Source organism: Lucilia cuprina, chromosome 5, assembly GCF_022045245.1.
Source record: "Lucilia cuprina isolate Lc7/37 chromosome 5, ASM2204524v1, whole genome shotgun sequence".
Lineage (NCBI taxonomy): Eukaryota > Metazoa > Arthropoda > Insecta > Diptera > Calliphoridae > Lucilia > Lucilia cuprina.
Genome location: NC_060953.1, coordinates 45766407 through 45789773, shown reverse-complemented (window position 1 = coordinate 45789773; position 23367 = coordinate 45766407). Strand labels below are relative to the sequence as shown.

The 23367-nt window shown below is 27.5% G+C and overlaps 1 protein-coding gene across 10 annotated transcripts in view; it reads right to left on the bottom strand.

Moving 5' to 3' along the window:
- The window catches only part of LOC111685604 (formin-binding protein 1-like), a 111500-nt gene that overhangs the window by 61526 nt on the left and 26607 nt on the right, over nt 1-23367 (bottom strand). For 3 of the 10 annotated variants that reach the window (XM_046952809.1, XM_046952817.1, XM_046952815.1), the window contains exon 1: nt 3040-3165. The exons of 5 other annotated variants lie outside the window; for them this stretch is intronic. In XM_046952809.1, coding sequence (XP_046808765.1) covers nt 3040-3084 — 45 coding nt within the window. In that variant the 5' untranslated portion in view covers nt 3085-3165. Of the gene's footprint in view, nt 1-3039; nt 3167-23367 lie in introns of those variants that run through there. 2 more of the 10 variants (XM_046952816.1, XM_046952808.1) reach the window with 2 other exon arrangements.

The following is a 23367-nucleotide window of genomic DNA, read 5'->3' as shown; positions in this document are numbered from 1 at the left end:
ATAGCGATCGTTCGTTATAGTTTTCTGTAGAATTTCTATACAAAATTATATCATAATTTAGAAAATAGCGATCATTACAGAGTTTTCTATAGAATTTCTATATAAAATTATACAAAAATGAAATTATAATCTAGTTCTTTATTGGAACCTGTGATCGTATCAAAGTTTTTTGCAGAAAACTGTGATCATCATTGTATATTCTCTTGAAATCCTAATTTATTACAACATGTAAAACTTTTTTTTTTTTTGAAAATTTTGATCTTTTTAAAGTTCTTTATAGAAAATCGCTTTAGAATTCTCGAAGATCATTACAAATGTTTTTATAGCAATATTTGATCGATCATTGATCGATTGGTCTTGCATGATTTTCTATAGCAAACACTGATCGTTGGAAATATTTGTTATAAAAAACAATGATCGTTCCATAATTCTCCATAAGAACTATAAGAGTTATATAATTTTGTAGAGAAAATAGTGATCGTTGCACAATTTTGAAAAGATGACAGTGATCGTTACATAATTTCTGTAGTGATCGTTGCACGATCTGTAAACTGTGATCGTGAAACAATTTTCTTTAAAAAAGTTGATCTTTGTGTATTTTTTTTTTTTTTTTTTTTTTTTTTTTTTTTTTTTTTTTTTTTTTTTTTTTTTTGAAACTGTGATCTTTGCACATTTTCTATGATCGTTGCTTAATTATGCGTAAGAAGGAGTAAACATTAAACGGTTATCTATAGAAAACAGTGAACGTTGCAGAATTACGTGTAAATAGGAGTAATCGTTTCACGGTAATCTGTAGAAAACAATGATCCTTGTATAACTATGAATAGAAAGCAGTGATCGCATCACAATTTTGTTTTGAAACTGTTATAATTGCAAAATTTTCTATGGAAAAAAGTGATCGTTACACAACTACTGTGAAAAGAAGTGATCGTTTCACGAATTTCTTTAGAAAATAATGATCTTTGCACAATTTTCTTTTAAAAACAGTGATCGTTGCAAAAAATTTTCTTTATGATCTTTGCATATTTTTTATAGAAAACAATGATCGTTGCACTATTTATGGAAAAGTGATCGTTATATAACTACGTTGCACGTTTATAGAAAGCAGTGATCGGTGTATAAATATGTATAGAAAGCAGTAATCGCGTAACAATTGTTTATGAAATATCCATGGATCTACGGGAACCGTGAGAGTTATACAATTTTTTACCAAAAAATACAGAAACTGCGATCGTTCCACAATTTTCTTTAAACAAATATGATAATTACTTTATTATCTATATAAACCTGTGATCGTTTTACAATTTCGTATATAAAGTAGTGATCGTTGCATGATTTTCTACTGAAAATAGTGATCTTTGCACAATTACGTATAAAAAGCAGTGATCTTTGCACATTTTTGTTTAAAAATCGATGATCGTTGCATGAATTTCTATAGAAAATTATTCTTGTTTTACAATTTTTTATAGAAAACTATGATTGTTTTAAAAATATTGCCGAGAAACCAAGAATTATAAAGAAACAATTTTTGTTTAAAAGAAAATTCTTAAATATATAAAACTTACGGATCTAGAAATAGGCCAAACATTAACTTCACTTTCTTTTGAGGGGGAATAAAAACATAAATTTTTTATGGTTTTATATATTAGAAATAAAACATACCTGGAAAGAAAATAAGACAGTAATAATAAAGATTAGTATAAAAATAAGTATCGTTAAAGAAGAATAAACTATTTTTAATGAAAACAATAAAAACACACACAATAAATAGTTTTAAAGCATTAAATTTAACTCTGCAGTTTCTGGAGAAGTCATTATACAACTTGACAGTACTTTTCTATAATATTTAGTTACTTGATGTACTTTAATTTATAAATTTTGATTATCTAGATACTGAAGCGTTCTTTTTCGAGACAAGAACTAATCGACTGCCTTTTTTATTATCAAGTGCTACTTTACAGTACCCATGTAATGCAGCAAGTAGTTAGTTTTATTTTCTATATTTTTTTTTAAATTTTTGCCAACTATGCGCTATAATTAGAGAAGTATCTCCCCACTAACTACTGAGCGTTGAATTTATGACTATGAGAAAAATCTTAACTATAGAGAAGTAAAAAAACTGCATTTTTTCTCAATTAACGGTTGGGGGGTTATAACAAAATAAACTTTATTACGCAATATTTTTTTTAACTTTTATTTCAAAGCTTCAAGTCTGGAGATCATAATGCACAACAGACAAAAAACCCGTTACTAAAATAGTTTTTCAAATAACTGGCAACGGATCTGGTATGAAAAAAATCATAAGAAGTTTTGTTTTTTCTTAAGCAACATGGAGTATGGAATTGCAGAATTGCAGCAACAACAAATATTAACAATTACTTACAATAACAAAATATGATTTTGTTATTAAAATTAAAAAAAAAAAACAAAAACATTAAGCGAATAGAGCAGTAAAATAAACTACAAATAAGAAGATATAAAAAGCGAAAAAAAATTTGAAAAATGTGGATAAATTCAAAAGACAAAGAGATCAAGGGAGCAATAATGATTCTCATAAAATGTATTTTATGTTGTTGTTATTGCTGGAGAATTTGAAAAAAGGATTTGTTTAGAGTTAATCTTTTGATATAGAACTAGAACAGAACTAGAACTGAACTAGAACTGAACTAGAACTGAACTAGAACTGAACTAGAACTGAACTGAACTAGAACTGAACTAGAACTGAACTAGAACTGATCTAGAACTGAACTGAACTAGAACTGAACTAGAACTGAACTAGAACTGATCTAGAACTGAACTAGAACTGAGCTAGAACTGAACTAGAACTGAACTAGAACTGAACTAGAACTGAACCAGAACTGAACTAGAACTGAACTAGAACTGAACTAGAACTGAACTAGAACTGAACTAGAACTGAACTAGAACTGAACTAGAACTGAACTAGAACTGAACTAGAACTGAACTAGAACAGAACTACAACAGAATTAGAACAGAACTAGAACTAAAAATAAAAAAACAATAAAAACACTGAACTCTTACCCAAAAATCTTGAAACATGATCACTTTCTTGCGTTCCGACGTCATGCGTTTTAAAGGCGTTGAACAATTTACGAAAAAAATTAAATTTCCAAAAAAAGTAATAAAAATAATTATTAAAATAGAACAAACAAACACCTGACAACAATAACTAGTTAAGGGTTTCCTTTTCTTTTTTCTTTAACAAAAATGCAATTATTTAAACACTTTTCTTATAAAAAACACAAAGAATTTTAAACATAAAATTCCATAAAAACAATTAAATTTCAAACTTTGAATGTTTAACTTTAATAAATTATATTTTTAAAGAACGTGTAAGCGCGGTAGGTAAAAAATGAAATTGCCTTGTACTTTTAGTTTTGAATTGAGCACGGAAACTGAAATTTAATTAAAATTCAAAAATGCAACTTTTATGAAAAACTACAAGAAATTTAAGAATAAAAAAAATATTGTCGTTAAAAAAGAGCTTATCAGCAAAAAAGAAAGAAATAAAGATATTTTAGTTTTTTTTAATGTTTTCTTTTAGTTTTGATAAATGATTTTTTTGCCATTTTAAGAAAAAATTATTTATCAGCGTCTGTTTTGAAATTACAAAAAAAATGCATTTCTTAACTTTATTTTTTGGGATAAATATAGTGTTATCATCACAGAATGTGGGCGACAAAACTGCAGGCCACAATTATTTTTTATTGCCAGAACAAAAGAAAAAAAACAGAACAAGATCATCTCTAGCACCAGCAATAAAACTTTGCAACAAGTGATCTTGTGGCAGTAACAACACAACACTCAACAGTCTGTAAAAGAAGTCTCAAGTAGAAAACAAGATTGAGAACGCAAAAAAAACCACAGAACAGAAAAAATAAAAATCATTACAGACATGTATATGTAGTACATAATAAGTAAAAAAATTGTATGACAAAAATAGAAATTAAAATTAAACATGATGTACAAATAAATAAATAACACAAAAAAGCAAAGACTACTTGTTAAGGAAATATATATTTATTACAAAAGAATAAAAATAAATAAAAAAAAAAAACAAGTAAGAAATAATAGTCGGGTGTGGCCGACCCCTACACCTGTTACAAAAATAAAGTGTGTTTTAGTTTTCAATATAGAACTTGATTAGGCGGGTTGAATTGTATGGGAGCTATGTGAAATAATGGACCTATCTTAACCATTTTCAATAGACTTTGTCCCTGGGACAATAGCAAATCATATACCAAATTTCATTGAAATGTTTTCAAAATTGTTTGATTATAAGGTTTACATGGACAGACAGACGGACGTACGGACGGGCGGACAGACATAGCTAAATCGACTCAGAAAATGATTCTAAGCCGATTGGTTTACTTTAAAGGTGGGTTTAATAGGCTTTGTCCCTGGGACAATATAATCTCATGTACCAAATTTTATTGAATTATCTTCCAAATTGCGAGCTGTAGTTTGAGTATAAGGTTTACATAGACAGACAGACGGACAGACGGATGTACGGAAATACAGAAAATGATTCTAAGCCGATTGGCTTAGTTAAGGTTGGGTTCAACATGTGCCAAATGTCATTAAATTATCTTCAAAATTGCGAGCTGTAGTTTGATTACAAGGACGCACATTGCTAAATCGACTCAGAAAATGATTCTAAGCCGATTGTTATACTTTAAGTTAAGGTTGGGTTCAATAGGCTTCGTCTACGGTACCATAGACGAACATGTGCCAAAATTGCGACCTGTAGTTTGATTACAGGGTTTACTGTCCTTTTCGGGGGTACAGTTGTATGGGGGCTAGGTGAAATAATGGACCGATCTTAACCATTTACAATAGACTTCGTCCTAGGGACAACAGAAGATCATTAATTATCTTCTAAATTGCTAGCTGTAGTTTGGGACAAAAGACGAACATGTGACAAATGTCATTGAATTATCTTCAAAATTGCGACCTTAAGTTTGATTAGAAGGTTTACAGCTCTATTCGGGGGTTTAGTTGTATGAGGGCTAGGTGAAATAATGGACTGAACTTAACCATTTTCAATAGGCTTCGTCCTAGGGACAATAGAAGATCATGTACCAAATTTCATTAAATTATCTTCAAAATTGCGAGCTGTAGTTTGATTTTAAAGTTTACATGGACAGACAGACGGACGGACATAGTTAATTTGACTCAGAAAATGATTCTAAGCCGATTTGTATACATTAAGTTAATAGGCTACGTCTACGGTACCATAGAAGTTCATTTGCCAAATGTCATTAAATTACCTTCAATTTGCGAGCTGTAGTTTGATTATAAGGTTTACATGGACAGACAGTCGGATGTACGGACGGACAGACGCACGTACGGACGGACATAGCTAAATCGACTCAGAAAATGATTCTAAGCCGATTGGTAAACTTTATGGCCGGCTTCGTCCCTGGAACCATAGAAGATCATGTACCAAATGTCAGTGAGTTATCTTCAAAACTGCGAGCTGTAGTTTGATTATAAGGTTTACATGGACAGATAGACGGACGGCAGACATAGCTAAATCGACTCACAAAATGATTCTAAGATGGTATTTATACAACCTACATTATTGTGCATCACAAACATCAGCACAAACCCTATATATCGTACCCACTAAAGTGGTGTAGAGTATAAAAAAACAGAATTATAAACACAAGAAAGAAAGAAATCGAAGATAAAAACACAATTGCAACTGTAGTGGCAACTGTAAGGCCTTAAGAGATTTAAAAGAATAAATTTTATTTCAATTTTTAAGCAGAATGTTTGTAGTTTCGAAGAGAGTATAAGCATTTTCTGGAAACATTTGTGTATAACAGTTTGTTTTTTTCTTTAGAAAAGAAAGAAAACTTTCAGTTTAACAACATTTTTAGAAACAATATTTCTTTTATAACAGTTTTTTTACCAACAGTTTTTTAATACAAACATTTATGTATAACAGTTTTTTTTACAAATTTTTCTATAGAAAACTGTAATATAACAGTTTTCTAAAAGAAATTACAACTGTACAACAGTTTTTTATAGAAAAAATTCTGTATAACAGTTTTTTTTTTCAATTTTATTTTAAAGAAAAAAATTGTGTATAACAGTTTTTATACAAAAAATATCTTTTATACAATTTTTTAAAACACTTTCTTTTATATGTGTATAACAGTTTATTAATATAAAAATTTCTGTATAACAGTTTCATCTTTCAAAATTTTTATTATAGAAAACTTTAATAAATAAGTTTTTTTAAAGAAAATGTTTTATGTATAACAGTTTTTTTAATGTTATTTTAAAGAAAATTTTTTGTATAACAGTTTTTTCTTTAAGAAATTTGCTATAGAAAACTTTATTTTAAAGAATTTTTTTCTCTAAAGGAAAAAACTATTACTTCTATAGAAATATTTATATTGTATAACAGATTTTCCAAGAACTTCTTTGTTAAAGTTTTTCTTTAAGAAAAATTTCTACAAGAAATATAGAAACATTTGTGTATAACAGTTTTTTTTCAAGAACTTTTTGTTAAAGAGTTTTTTTAATTTCTACAAGAATATTAGTGTATAACAGTTTTTTTTTCTTAAAAATTTTAATTATAACAGTTTTATTTATAAAAATTTTGTGTATAACAGTTTTACGTAATGAAAATTTTGAGTATAACTGTTTTGTACAAAAAAATTTGTTTTTTTTTCTAATGAATTTTTTTTATTTATAAAAAGTTGTGTATAACAGTTTACAAAAAAATTGTTTTCTGTAAAGGAAACTATATATAACAGTTTTTGTATAACTGTTTTCTTCTATTCTATTTCTTCTGTTAAAAAATGTGTATAACAGTTTTCTTTAAAGAAAGGGGTTTAAAAAAATTCTGTATAACAGTTTATAAAAAGTTGTGTATAATCTTTATCAACAGAAATGTTTGTATAACAGTTTTCTGTAAAGTTAAGTTTTTATATAATAGTTTTTATTTTAAAAAATCTTTCTGTATAACAGTTTTTTCAATGTTTTATAACAATTTTTTTTGACGTAAAGTTTTTGTATAACTTTTTTTCTAAAAACAACTTTATAGTTTTTTCTACGTAAATATTCTGTATAACAGTTTTCATTGAGGCAAAGTTTTTGTATAACAGTTTTTTTATAGAAAAGTTTCTCTGTAATAGTTTTCTTTAAAGTAAAATCTTCTGTATAGCAGTTTGCTCAAGTAAATGTTTGGTATAACAATTTTTATAAAAACAACTTTGTGTATAATAGTTCTCCTTATAGAAAATTTTCTGTATAACAGTTTTTTTTCCAAGTAAATATTTTGTATAATAGCTTTTTAAAAAATTTCATTCCTTGATTTTTTTAAAGATAATGTTGAGTATAACAGTTTTATTTTATAAAAAAATATGTCAAAAGAGAGTATAACAGTTTTTTTTCAAGAAATTTTCTGTTAAAGTTTCTGTAAAAAATTTTCCAAAAAACAATTTCAAAAAAGTGTTCCGTATAAAAGTTTTCTTTTAATTATTTAAAAAAAAGAAATTTCATGTATAATAAATTTTTCTATAGAAAATTTTGTTCTCTAAAGAAAACTTTCTACACTAATGTTTTTTAAAGAAATTTGTATAACAGTTTTTTTAGGTAAAACTTTTGTATAACAATTTTCTGTAAAGAAAAACAATTTTCGTTTTTTTTTAAGAAAACTTTGTTTATGACAATTTTCCATAAAAAAACTGTTATACAGTCATAATAGTTTTTTAACATGTTTGTATAACAGTTTACTTCCAAGAATAATTTCTGTTTTTTAATGAAAATTTTGTTTATAAAATTTTTTACAAAAAAATTTTTTTGTAGAATAGTTTTCTCTCTGGAAAATTTCTTGTAAAACAGTTATTTTGTTCTACAAAAAAATTGTGTATAACAGTTTTTCTAAAGAAATTTTTCTGTATAACAATATTTTTACAACAAAATTTTGTAAAAATGTTTCCTCCAAACAAAATATTGCTTATTAAAGCTTTATTCTATAGAAAAAAATTGTATAACAGTTTTCATCAAAAAAAGTTTCTGTATAACAGTTTTTTTAAACGTTTTCTATAAAACATTTTTCATAGAAAATTTTGGTAATTTTTTATAGAGAATTTACAAGAGTTTTCTTTATAACAGTTTTCTTTATAACAGTTTTCTTTATAACAGTTTTATTTACAACAGTTTTCTTTATAACAGTTTCCATTTTCAATTGTTGAATTCTTTAACCCAATTGTCAAATTAAGATTTTTTTTGACAACAAACCACACAAATTGTTGTAACATTTAAGTGTTTGTTTGTTTCTTTCCTTCGTTTTTCTCTCAACTGCTGCTTAAGAAGAAAAACAAGAAACGGAAATGCAAAATGAATAAAAAATTGTGATAAAAACAACTACACTAAAGTATAAATTAAAAAAAAAAGAAAAAAAAACAGAAACAATAACAATTATTCCACATTTGGCACAAAGGAATTACACTAAAATTACAAAACTCAAAGCGAGGGAAAAAAACTGACTGACTGACTGACAGACAGACTGTAACAAAAGCTTAAAGCTGTTGAAATAGATCGGATAAAGTTAAAGAAATGCATGAAAAAGTTACTATGTTACTAAGACTGTTTTCAGTCAAATAGTATTCAGTCATTTTGCCTGAACCAATTGCTAATAAAATAGTTTGAGGCTGGTCGTTTCCATTCATTACAAGTATTTGTCTTGTCAATGGTACAAATGATTTTGGTTGTTCGTCTGTATGTTCGCCAATCTTGACTACTAGAGTACATATTATTATTATTATTATTGTTAGTCTTAGCAGATAGTGTTGAAACTGACTGACGGGCGACTGGTTTGGGGCTGTGGTATGTTGTTCAAATTGTTGCAGTTGTTGTTGTTGTTGTTGTTTTTGCTGTTTAGTGGTTTAGCAAAGTAGTGCTGTGTTGACCCATTACAAAAGCGTTGTTTTTTTTATATTTCTATGATACTGTTGTTGCTGTTGTTGTTGTTGCATGCAACAATAACAAAATCTACAACATGCCTGTGTGAATTCCCAGTAGTTTGACTTCTTTTGGTCGACCAAAAAACCATCAGAATGTGGCTTAAAACATGTCCGCAACAAACAGCAACAACAACAATAATCAGTAGCAACAACAACACAGATTTGCTACAAAAATAAAAAAAATATGGCCAAGGAAATACCTGCATATAAAATTTCTAGTTATAAATATTCGTGTTGTAAAATGCATATTACTAAAAAATAAGGCTAATTTAGCGGTTTATTTCAACGATTTGGTTTACATAAAAATACTTTTCATTAAAAAAAACTGTTTTTTTTTATAAAATACTGGGTTTTCAGAAAAATAAAATTTTTCAGAAAATATCATTTTTTCACAATGAAATACCACAAAAACGACTTGATTTTTGATAAAATTTGCTTCAGAAAATATCAGTTTTTTTACAAATATTTTATCAAAAAAACACTATTTTTCATAAAAATCATTCTTTTTTTTTAAAGATACCAATTTTGAAAAAATGCTGGGTTTTCATAAAAATACAATTTTTCCAGAAAAAAAAGACTCTTTTTTATAAATATTTCACAAAGAAAGACTATTTTTTATGAAAATAGTTTTTAATTTTTAAGATACTGGTTTTTAATAAAATACTGGGTTTTCAGAAAAATTATTTTTTTTTTTACAAAAAATCTGTTTTTCACAAATATTTCATTAAAAAAAGACTCTTTTTCAAAAAAATAGTTTTCATTTGTAAAAATAAAGATTTTCGATAAAATACTGGGTTTTCAGAAAAATGCAGTCTTTCAAATAAAAATTCCACCAAAAAGACTGGATTACATAAAAATAAGGGTTTTTCGCAAATATTTCATCAAAAAAAGTCTCTTTTTCAAAAAAATTGCTTTTATTTATAGAAATACTGGTTTTCGATAAAATACTGGGTTTTCAGAAAAATTCAGTTTTTTATTAAAAATTCCACAAAAAAAGACAGGATCACATAAAAATAAGGATTTTTCACAAATATTTCATCAAAAAAGTCTTTTTTGAATAAAATAGTTTTTATTTATAAAAATATTGGTTTACAAAAAAATACTGGGTTTTCAGAAAAATGCAGTTTTTCATTAAAAATTCTACAAAAAAGTCTAGATTACATAAAAATAAGGGTTTTTGATAAGAAAAATATAGGCTTTTTTATAAAATTAACGTTTTTATAAAAATACCGGGTTTTTATAAATTTTTATAAAAAAATTATCATTTTTTATAAAAAATATCATATTTTTATAAAAAATCATAAAAATACAAATTTTTCAAAAAAATACCAGTTTTTCCTAATATATATTTTTTAAACAAACAAACAAACAAACAAGATTTTAATCTTAAAAATTCCTTAACAATTTTTCTTTTCATTTTCCAAAAAAAATTTAGAAAATTTTGTTTCCATTTAATAATAATGAAAACTGACAACACTGTCTATCTTTATTAAAAAAATATATATAGTAAAACTAGAAATTGTTTAAACGAGTGTTAATTATTAGTTTTTGTAATTTTGTTTCAACTTTATTCCCCCCCATTTATATGAAATTCTTCAACAAGAAATTTTTGCAATACAAAAAAAAATTGAAATTCATGTAAACTAGTTGCAAAAAGCGGTTGAATATTTAGAAAATTTATGTAGAAAAATAGAAATTTCCAACAAAAAACAAAAAAAAAAAGATAAATAAAAATTAATTAAAGACTGACTTTTCATAATAAAACGTATTGAAATTAATTTAACCTGAGCTGCTCAGCAGCAGGTAAATACAAACATTATTACAATTATTTATAAATTAAGTAGCACTTGATGTTAAGCGAAATACTCATAAAAAGAGATTTAAATTGCTAGTTTTTAGTAGATTAATATTAGTATTTGAGTTGTGATTAAAAGCAGCCAGCTGGTAAAATGTAATTAGTCTAAAGTATGAGAACTAAAAACACGCCCTAAGGAACTAGTCATGAAACTAGTTACTTTCAATAATATTCCCTCAGGGGTCTTTCGTTTTTGGTAGCGAAATAGAACTAATTACATTTCTTACTTTAACTCCAATAGATTTTTGTTTTACTTTAACAGAATTAAAATTTATCAATTCATTGCATTTTCAAATGGGAACACATTTTTTAATAGAAAAGGAAATTATTCTAGATATGAGTGTAACAAGAAAAAAAAGAAACAGAAATTGTATTAAAAGCAAAAAATAGAGAAAAAATGTGTCACTCTACAATTTATCACAATATAAAAACAAATAATAAAGAAATACAGAAAAATAAAATAAATACAAGTAAAAAAAATTGAAATATTTATTTTTATTTAAAACACATTAGGTGGTCGAGCAATTACATATTTACTAGATTATAAACAAAGATAGAAAAAGACTTAGAACAAGGAAAAAAAAAAATTGTTTTTAAAATTTTTGATTTATAATGGATTTTTTTGTGATTAAATAAAAAGAAAATAAAAATTCTAAAGAAGACAAAGACAGAAAGACAAAATAGACGTTTAGTTTAAAAAAAACATTGAAAGGCAAACTGCACAGTGGGTATTTTCTATAACATATCGTTTACCAGTTTTTCCAATATATAGTTTCTTTACAGTTCAGACTACAAACATACTAAGCTATAATTCCAACAACTAAGCTATAATTCATATTATAGACTGATATATAATAAAGTATATAGACTGAGCTACAGTTCCACCTACAGACTATAGTCTATAGTCTAGACTCTAGACTGTAGATCAGTCTATTGTCTGGACTGTAGAGCAGTCCATAGTCTTATCTATAAAGTCGTTTATAGTCCAGACTATATACTGATCTACAGTCCAGACTATAGGCTGATCTACAAACCAGACTATAGACTGATCTACAGTCCAGACTATAGACAGACTAATCTACAATAAAGATTACAGATTATTGTAATAGACTGATCTATAAACCAGGCTAACGACTGATCTATAGTCCAGACTATAGACTGATCAATAGTACAGACTATAGATCAATCTGTAGTCCAAACTATAGACTGATCTATAGTCCAAACTATAGACTGATCTATAGTCCAAACTATAGACTGATCTATAGTCCAAACTATAGACTGATCTATAGTCCAAACTATAGACTGATCCATAGTCCAAACTATAGACTGATCTATAGTCAAACTATAGACTAATCTGTAGTCCAAACTATAGACTGACCTTTAGTCCAGACTATAGACTGATCTATAGTCCAGACTATAGACTGATCTATAGTACAGACTATAGACTGATCTATAGTCCAGACTAAAGACTGATCGATAGTCCAGACTATAGTACAGATTATAAACTGATATATAGTACAGACTTTAGACTGATCAATAGTACATACTTTAGACTGATATATAGTCCAAACTATAGATTGATCTTTAGTCCAGACTATAGATTTATCTATAGTACGGACTTTAGACTGATCTATAGTACAGACTTTAGACTGTACTATAGACTGATCTATAGTCCAAACTATAAACTTATATATAGTCCAAACTATAGACTGATCTATAGTCCATACTATAGACTGATCTATAGTCCAAACTATAGACTGATCTATAGTACAGACTATAGACTGATCTATAGTACAGACTATAGATTGATCTATAGTACAGACTATAGATCAATCTAAACTATAGTCCAAACTATAGGCTGATCTATAGTCCAAACTATAGACTGATATATAGTCAAAACTATAGGCTGATCTATATTCCAAACTATAGACTGATCTATATTCCAAACTATAGACTGATCTGTAGTCCAAACTATAGACTAATCTTTGGTCCAGCCTATAGACTGATCTATAGTCCAGACTATAGACTGATCTATAATGCATACTAAAGACTGATCTATAATCTAGACTGTAATCTGATCATCTGTATATTTATACAAATTTTATACTTCTGCTCTATTCACAAGAAAAAAATTTCATATTAATTTTAAATTCACACACCCACTGTGTTTTTGAATTTATATGCCCAGATACAATTTCATGAGAAATTTATCTTTTAAACTAAAAAAATTATATACAAAGAAATAAAAATATAATAAAACTACAAACCGAGTAGTAGTTTTATAGCAACTTCCGCAAAATGTTTCTGTGGTTTTTAGTTTTTTTTTCTACAAACATTTTATTTAAGACGATTTAGAAAATGCAACAGTTTAAGAAAATTATTTTAGAAAATTACGAACAAACTTTAACATTATTTTAAAGAAGAGAAAGACAAATTTTATAAAATTATATTGTAAGATTTGAAAATGTTTTATTAAAAATTCCGAAAATTTACAACTTTTATCAAATATTAAAGATTTGACTGTAGTTTTTTCTCTTCCCCTTTCATATGTTTTGTTTACATTTTCTCTTTTTTTAATAGCAACAACTATTTAATAAAGAAATACCGTTACAATTTTCTCATATAAAACCATATGCTCCACCTGTCTGTTCCCTCCTCACGAACAACAACAAAAAAAAGAAGAGTAACAAAAATATTAGTATAAAAACAACAACAACATTAAAAAACATGTGAATTTATTAAGCAACATTGTATAAAACAAAATATAAATATTTCATTAAAAAAAAAAAACAAAAACAAACAAGTGGAAGTTGTAAACAAACCGAAAAAAAATTTGCATTACAATTGTTGATTTCAGTTATTGTTGCTGTTGTATTCTTTTTTTCTATTTTCAAATATTAATGAAGTGAAAACCAGCAGCATTTTGTAGCTGCTGAAATAATAATAAAATTATATTTTTTTCTTTTCTTTTTTTTATAGTTTTTTATAGATTTAATAATAATAATGTTGAATATTTTCTTGGGATTGTGTTGGGGTTTTTTTCTCTTGAAAAAAAAACAAAATGTTTGCTTGAAATGTTTAGTTTTCTTTTGTCTTTCCATTATTATGTTTTTATGTTAAAAAATTCTCATAAATTTTATTTTAAGTGCTCTATAAAAAAAATCGAATAAAAAATTAAAAAAAGAGTTAAAACAGAATATTTGTTATGAAAATAAAAGTTAATTAAAAAGTGAAAAAAATAAAAAATAGTTTAAACTGTGATTGATGAAAAGAAATTGTTATTTAAATATATTAAATAGTTGAAAGAAAGTGAAATTCTTTTGAAGAGCAGATTTAAGTGTTTATTGTTCAACAAAGTATTTATAAATTATAGTCTAGACTAAAAACTGGTGCATAGTGCAGACTACAGACAGATCTATAGTTAAGACAACAATACGATCTACAGTTTATATTTTGAACTGGTCGATAGACAAGATTATAGACCGATCTATAGTCCAGGCTATAGACTGATATATAGTCCAGACTATAGACTGATCTATAGTCCAGATTGTAGACTGATCTATAGTCCAGACTGTAGACTGATCTATAGTCCAGGCTGTAGGCTGATCTATAGTCCAGGCTGTAGGCTGATCTATAGTCCAGACTGTATACTGATCTATAGTCCAGATTATAGACTAATCTATAGTTTAGACTATAGACTGATCTAAAGTAAAGACTATAGTGCAGACTATAGACTGTACTATAGTCCAAACTAGAGACTAGTCTATTGTCCTGGCTATAGACTGATCTATAGTCCACGCTATAGACTAATCTATAGTCCAGACTAAAGACTGATCTATAGTCCAGACTTTATACTGATAGATTGTAAACTGATCTATAGTTCAAACTGTAGACTGATCTAAAGTCCAGACTATATACTAAAGACTATAGACTACCTACAGTCTAGACTTTAGACTATCTATAGTCCAGGCTACAGAGTGATCTATAGTCCAGTCTATAGACTAATGTATAGTCCAAACTATAGACTGTTCTATAGTACAAACTGTAGACTGATCTATGCTTCAGACTGTAGACTGACCTATAGTCCAGACTATAGACTGATCTATAGTCCAGACTATAGGCTGATCTATAGTCCAGACTATAGGCTGATCTATAGTCCAGACTATAGACTGATCTATAGTCAAGACTATAGACTGGTATATAGTCTCAACTATGTATTGATCTAGTCTATTTACTTATCTATAGTTCAGACTATAGGCTGATCTTTAGTCCAAACTTTATATTGATCTAATCTTAAGTCCAGACAATAGACCGATCTACAATTCAGATTATAGACTGAACTATAGTCCAGACTATTTAATGATCTATAGTCCAGACTAGAGAATGATCTATAGTCCAGACTAGGGAATGATCTATAGTCCAGACTAGAGAATGATCTATAGTCCATACTATAGAATGATCTATAGTCCAGACTATAGAATGATCTATATTCCAGAATATAGAATGATCTATAGTCCAGACTATAGAATGATCTATAGTCCAGACTATAGAATGATCTAAGGTCCAGACTATAGAATGATCTATAGTCCAGACTATAGAATGATCTATAGTTTAGACTATAGAATGATCTATAGTCCAGACTATAGAATGATTTATAGTCCAGACTGTAGAATGATCTATAGTCCAGACTATAGAATGATCTATATTCCAGAATATAGAATGATCTATAGTCCAGACTATAGAATGATCTATAGTCCAGACTATAGAATGATCTATAGTCCAGACTATAGAATGATCTATAGTCCAGACTTTAGACAGATCTATAGTCCAGACTATAGAATGATCTATAGTCCAGACTATAGAATGATCTATAGTCTAGACTATAGAATGATCTATAGGCCAGACTATAGAATGATCTATAGGCCAGACTACAGAATGATCTATAGTCCATACTACAGACTTTATTACTATATTACCATACTACTCTCTTTATTTGTCTTCCTCTCTTTATCTTAAATTTAGATTTCTTTAAATTATTCCAATGAAAGGTCAAACCGATTTCTTTAAATATTTGAACAATAAGTCCATAAATTTACTTCAAGTTTATTTTTCAGTTTTTTTTAATAAAAATAACAAAGAATTTTCTTTATGATTTGCAATAATACGCATATTATATTAATTGTTCCCTAGAAATTTCTTTCTTTCCTTTGGTTTATAAATCAATAAAGAAAGATAAACATTTCCTTACTGTTTATATACAAATTTAAACAAAAACATTTGAGAAAAATAAGATAACATTAAAAAAAATAAAAAAATTATAAATAGAATTTTCAAGATTAAATACTGTAGCAATAAAAAGAAATTAACAAAATATGTGGAAAATTGTTCTTTTTTTCTTTGTTTAAAAAAAGGGTGATTGATTGATTAGAAAGACGGCTGATGGCTCCATGACAGAAACTGAAACCTTTGCTGTTTTAGAAATTTATGATTTTTTTAATTCCTTCAATTTGTATATAAAATTTCTTTTGAATTTTTAATATAATTCTTTTTAAATTTTAAGGAAATTAAATTTTTATTATTTTTATATCCAAAGTAAATAATCTTTGTAGGACTGTCATTGAAAAAATTTATCTTATATTTGTCTTTTTATGTTTATTTTAATCTTAATGAAGTGTTTTTAATTGGTCATAAAGCTATTTGGGTTAAGTAGTTGGGGTTTTACTGTGTAAATTAATAGTTAAGTAAATAGTGGATGGGAAAGTGGTGGCGGTATAAGAAATTAAAAAAAAAAACTTTTATATTAGATATTTCTAAATAAAATGTGACAGTTTTCCTAAAATAGTTTAAGAGTGAAAAATTATTTTATTTTAGTAACAATTGAAGAAGTATTTAAAAATTACTGCTGGGAAAAATAACAAAGTCAATGTTCCAACAATCGGTTCCAATAATAAAACTCCTATATTAAAGGCATTAGACTGATCTTTATTACAGACTATAGAATGATCTTAAGTCCAGACTATTGAATGGTACATAGTTCAGACAGTTCAGTCTGTAAACTGATCTATACTCCAGACTATAGACTTATCTACAGACTATAGGTTGATCTATAGTCAAGACCCTAGATTAATGAAATACAAAATATTAATTGATAAATAGTCCACACTATAAATTTATGTATAATACAGACTGTAGATTGATCTATAAACGAGGCTATAGATTGATCTATAGTAAATACTATAGACTGATCTATAGTTAAGACTATAGACTGATCTATAGCTAAGACTGTAGTTTGACGTATAGTCAAGTCTATAGACTGATCTATAGTCAAGACTATAGACTGTTCTATAGTCAAGACTATAGACTGATCTACAGTCAAGACTATAGACCGTTCTATAGTCAAGACTATAGACTGATCTATAGTCAAGACTATAGACTGATCTATAGTCAAGACTATAGACTGATCTATAGTCAGAACTATAGACTGATCTATGGTCAAGACTATAGACTGACTGATCTATAGTCAAGACTATAAACTGATCTATAGTCAAAACTATAGACTGATCTATAGTCAAGACTATAGACTGATCTATAGTCAAGACTATAGACTGATCTATAGTCAACACTATAGACTGAACTATAGTCAAGACTATAGATGGATCTATAGTCAAGACTATAGACGGATCTATAGTCAAGACTATAGACGGATCTATAGTCAAGACTATAGACTGATCTATAGTCAACACTATAGACTGAACTATAGTCAAGACTATAGACTGATCTATAGTAAATACTATAGACTGATATATAGTGATCTATAGTTAAGACTATAGACTAATCTATAGTTAAGACTGTAGACTGATGTATAGTCAAGACTATAGACTGATCTATAGTCAAGACTATAGACTGATCTATAGTCAAGATTATAGACTGATCTATAGTCAAGACTATAGACTGATCTATAGTCAGAACTATAGACTGATCTATAGTCAAGACTATAGACTGATCTATAGTCAAGACTATAAACTGATCTATAGTCAAAACTATAGACTGATCTATAGTCAAGACTATAGACGGATCTATAGACAATACTATAGACTGATCTATAGTCAAGACTATAGACTGATCTATAGTCAAGACTATATACTGACCTATAGTTAAGACTATATACTGACCTATAGTTAAGACTATAGACTGATATATAGTTAAGACTATAAACTGCTCTATAGTCAAAACTATAAACCGATCTATAGTCAAGACTATAAATTGATTTATAGTCAAGACTATAGACTGATCTTTAGTAAAGACTATAGAATGATCTATAGTCAAGACTATAGACTGATCTATAGTCAAGACTATAGAATGATCTATAGTCGAGACTATAGACTGATCTATAGTCGAGACTATAGACTGATCTATAGTCAAGACTATAGACTGATCTATAGTCAAGACTATAGACTGATCTATAGTCAAGACTATAGACTGATCTATAGTCAAGACTATAGACTGATCTATAGTCAAGACTATAGACTGATCTATAGTCAAGACTATAGTTTGATCTATAGTCAAGACTAGAGACTGATCTATAGTCAAGACTAGAAACTGATCTATAGTCAAGATTATAGTTTGATCTATAGTCAAGACTAGAGACTGATCTATAGTCATGACTATAGGCTGATCTCTAGTCAAGGCTATAAATTGATCTATAGTAAAGACCATAGACTAATCTATAGTCAAGATGATATTCTGGTATAAAATTTCAAGCCAAAAGTATAGATTAATTTATAATCAAAACTACTAGACAGTAGACTGATCTCCATTTTCTTTAGATTGTCTTGCTTGTTCTTTCTCTTTCAAAAATTTATTTAAATTTATTACTTACGTCCTATTGAATAATTGTGACAATAACAAATGCTTACCTGGAAAAAAATTAAAAAAAATAAAAATTAATATTTTAATGTAAAAATTAAAAAAAAACAAATATTAATGTAAAATAAAAAAATACATTTTTTTAACTATTTACCTAAAGTGCTCTCTCTCTCTCTCTCTCTGGTAACACTAACGCTCTCTCTCTTGGGATAAAAAATGTATTTCGTATTTTGGTTTCTTGAAAAGTCTAGTTTATGTTAAAGTGTTTGAAAATCTAGATTTTGAACACAACATTGAAAACAATTGTTGTACCTATTACTATTATCCCGACTTTAGCCAATTTTCAACATTTTTCAACAATTCTTAGTTTTATCAACCATAAATATTTTAATTAGCCTTAAAAAGTCGTCTTGCGTTAAATTGCCTTAATCATTTGACTTCATCTCCTGTTTTTATATAAAAATTTCATTATTGCTAAAAATGGAAAAATAACAAGGCTGCACGTGTCAAATGAATAAAAAAAATGTTCTTCTTCTTCATATTTATACCGGCAAAATTTAAATTGAAAAATATACAAATGGTTGGTCATTTAATCGCAAAACAAGAAGCAATGTAATAGATACTCATACTTAATATAGTAAATGGTTTAAATCTTTCTTTTCTTATCCTGCTCCTCCTGCTTTTAGCTAATACAACATAAAATAAAATTGAAAAATTGCACGATTTAATTTACAATTTTTTTTATTCGTACATTATTGTATGGCAAAACATCAAACAAGTACAAAAACATGTTCAAAACTCTCAAACAATTGTTTTTATTAAAAAAGTGAAATAAAGAAAAAAAAAACATATTTGCAATTTATTCCATTTTAGAATTTTTATTTATTTTTTCAAACAGCTGTTGGCTAAAGGTTAAATTATTAAAAATTATTTCAGTGTAATGTCAAATTTTCATTGAACACAATAACAATGAATGAGAGCAATCATGCTAAACAAAAGAGAATAATAACAACAACAAAAACAACAAGATGTTTGTTTATTTTCCTAGTTGTTGTTTGGCTTTTTTTGAACCATTTTCCAATTGTAAATACATGATTGAGTATTTCAAACAGTGATGCCAATTGTTTACAATTAAAAGGCTTAGAGGGCAACACTATCAAATATGTTATTAAAAAGACAGAACTGGGAATTATTTAGCTAAAATAAAATTAAAACCTAAAGGAGAACTTGGGATACCTTGTAGTTTTCTAAAAAAAATCACTAAAATTTTACAAAAAATACGCTGAATTAGCCATAATTATACTAGACAATGGAAAAAAACATCGTTTCTCTACAGAAACACAAAAAAACATCAAAATTATAGTCCCTCATTTGTAGTAGACCTCTTTAGGCGTTTGTTTTGTTTGTTTGGCTGTCTTTTATCTATTTATCCGTCTACTCATCTATCCCTCTCCTTAACCAGTTAACAAACAAGGAAATAAATACTACAATTGAATTGAAAATTCAAATCTGTGAGTGTGTTTGAGAAGTGAATACGTTGGTTTTTTTTGTCGATTTTGTAATAAATTACTGAAAATTAAAATAGAAATAAAAATAAAAATAGCACGTGCTTAAATACAAGTTATTTTAGTATGAGGGTGTATTTATTTGTTTATTGCAATTATTATTACAAAAGAAAAACAAACACAGATGTAAAATATTAAGACACTGGGTATGGATTTCAAACAAGATTTAAATTAAAACAATAAGACTAGACCATTATGGTCATAACTTAAGAATGAAAGGTTTACAATCGGATACTTGGTCAGATTAAAAATGTGGTCCATAGTCAAGAGTACAACCTGAGATATAGTCAATACTTATGACTGATTTATAGTCAACCCTACAATCTACTATTAATTCAAAACTATAAGCAGATCCATAGTTTAGATAGTCAAGGCAACAGACTATGGACTGAAATATAGTCAAGACTATAGAATGAACTATAGTCAAGACTATAGACTGAGCTATAGTCAAAACAATAGACTGAACTATAGTCAAGACTATAGACTGATCTATAGTCAAGACTATAGACTGATCTATAGTCAAGACTATAGACTGATCTATAGTCAAGACTATAGACTGATCTATAGTCAAGACTATAGACTGATCTATAGTAAAGACTATAGACTGATATTTTGTCAAAACTACAGAATGATCTTTTGTCAAAACTATAGAATGCTCTATAGTCAGACTGATATATAGTCAAGACTATAGACTGATCTATAGTCAAGACTATAGACTGATCTATAGTCAAGACTATAGACTGATCTGTAGTCAAGACTATAGACTGATTTATAATTAAGACTATAGACTGATCTATAGTCAAGACTATAGACTGATCTATAGTCAAGACTATAGACTGATCTATAGTCAAGACTATAGACTGATCTATAGTCAAGACTATAGACTGATCTATACTTCATTCTGTCAACATCTGTTATTTTGACAATTCCCAAATGTCATTTATTTGAGTTATGTGTAACATAAATAAATACTTTAACGAAGCCTTAGTAAATTACATAAGTATACTTAAAAACTATGTAAACTATTTAAAACTTATTTTTTTACATAATAAATGACAACTTAATAAAAAAAAAATACAAGAATATTTTCTTTAACGATAAATTAAACAAACAACAAGCGACACTACTCAGCCAGAAGTTTATTATTGAAGTTTAAATAAATTCTTATGGTTGTTATTATTATAGCTGTAGCTTTAAATGACAATAAATAAACATAAACAGCAACAATATGGAAATATAAACTTCAGAGACAGAAGTGACAGCAACATACAATGAAAAATGTATGTAAGAAAAAAAAAAAAGAAAACAAAATAACAGAAACTTAAGATTGTAATTAAGTTCAACTAGAGTACATATAGGAAAAAAGAAAGACAGTTGAAGAAAACTGAATGTCAAATAGAGAGACAGACAGACGGATGGATGGACGAACGAACGAACTGACAGATTCATTGTTGCAAAACACCAACATCAACAACAACAAAAACATGCATAATGATGAAAACCTATACTTAAAGTTAAGATTTTTCCTCTTTCATGTCAAAAACATCTTTAATTTTTCTCACATCTTTCTCTCTGTAGTGAAGTTAAAGGCTAAGGCATGTTTAGTATGTAAAGTAGAGAGTAGAGTTTTACTCAAGTTTTTCCCTATAAAGAAAATAAATATAAGGCAAACATGCATAAAAGCGCATCAAAAAATAGAATAAAATAGGCAAACAAACGATTTAGCAAAAATAAAAAAAAAAAACTAAAATTTTTTGTAGGAAGTTAGGCCCAAGTGTCAATGCTCTAGTTGTAAACAAGAACAGCAGCAACAACAATATTATAATACAAATACTTATAGGCCTTTAGGCTTTATAATAGAAAAAAAATAAGCCTAGAACATAAAACTTTAGTCATTCACATATTGTGTGCATTTTGCTAAACATTTTTTCAAACAATTAATTACTTCTAGTTAACAAGGTCATTAAAAAGTTAATAATTTGCATATTTTACAAAAAAAATAATTGCTGCCATAAATTTTCTTTACACCCTGTATAAGCAGGCAAATTTTTATTTAAATTATCGTTTAATGTTGCAAAGTGCATTGCTCTGTGTAGAAAAGATCATTAGAGGCCATTTACACTGGGGGCAAAAAAACGAAGACTAGTTTAAAACACTATAGAAAAGTCTTGATTATCTATCAGCCCACAGTTTTGAATACAGACTGTCGATCAATCTAAAACAATAACTATTTCTCAGCCTATAAGCCTGACTATACATCAGTCTGTATTAATCCTTAGATAATCTTGACTATAGATCAGTCTATAGTCTTGACTATAGATCAGTCTATAGTCTTGACTATAGATCAGTCTATAGTCTTAACTATAGATCAGTCTTTAGTCTTGACTATAGATCAGTCTATAGTCTTGACTATAGATCAGTCTATAGTCTTGTCTATAGATCAGTATATGACTATAGATAAATCTAAAGTCTTGACTATAGATCAGTCTTGATCAGGCTTGACTAAGAACTGTCTATAAGAGTGACTTTAGCTCAGCTTATAGACTTGACTATAAATCAGACTACAGCCTTCACTATCAAACATAATAAAGATCAGTCAATAGCCTTGACTATTAATAAGTGTATAGTCTTTAATCTATAGTGAGGACCTGATCTATAGTCTATAGTCCTGACTATAGATCAGTCTATAGTTTTGACTATAGATCAGTCATAGTCTTGACTATAGATCAGTTTATAGTCTTGAATATAGATCAGTCTACAGTCTTCAATATAGATCAGTATATGACTATATATAAGTAAAAGTCTTGACTATAGATAAGTCTAAAGTTTTGACTATAGATAAGTCTAAAGTCTTGATTATAGATGAGTCTAAACTCTTGACTATACATAAGTCTAAAGTCTTGACTATAAATCAGAATGCAGTATATTGTCTTTACTATAGATCAGTCTATAATCTTGACTATAGATCAGTCTACAGTCTTGTATAATGTATAATTAGTCTATAGTCTTAACAAAAGATCACTCTATAGACTTAACTAAGAAGTTTCTATAGGCTTGACTTTAGATCAGTCTATAGACC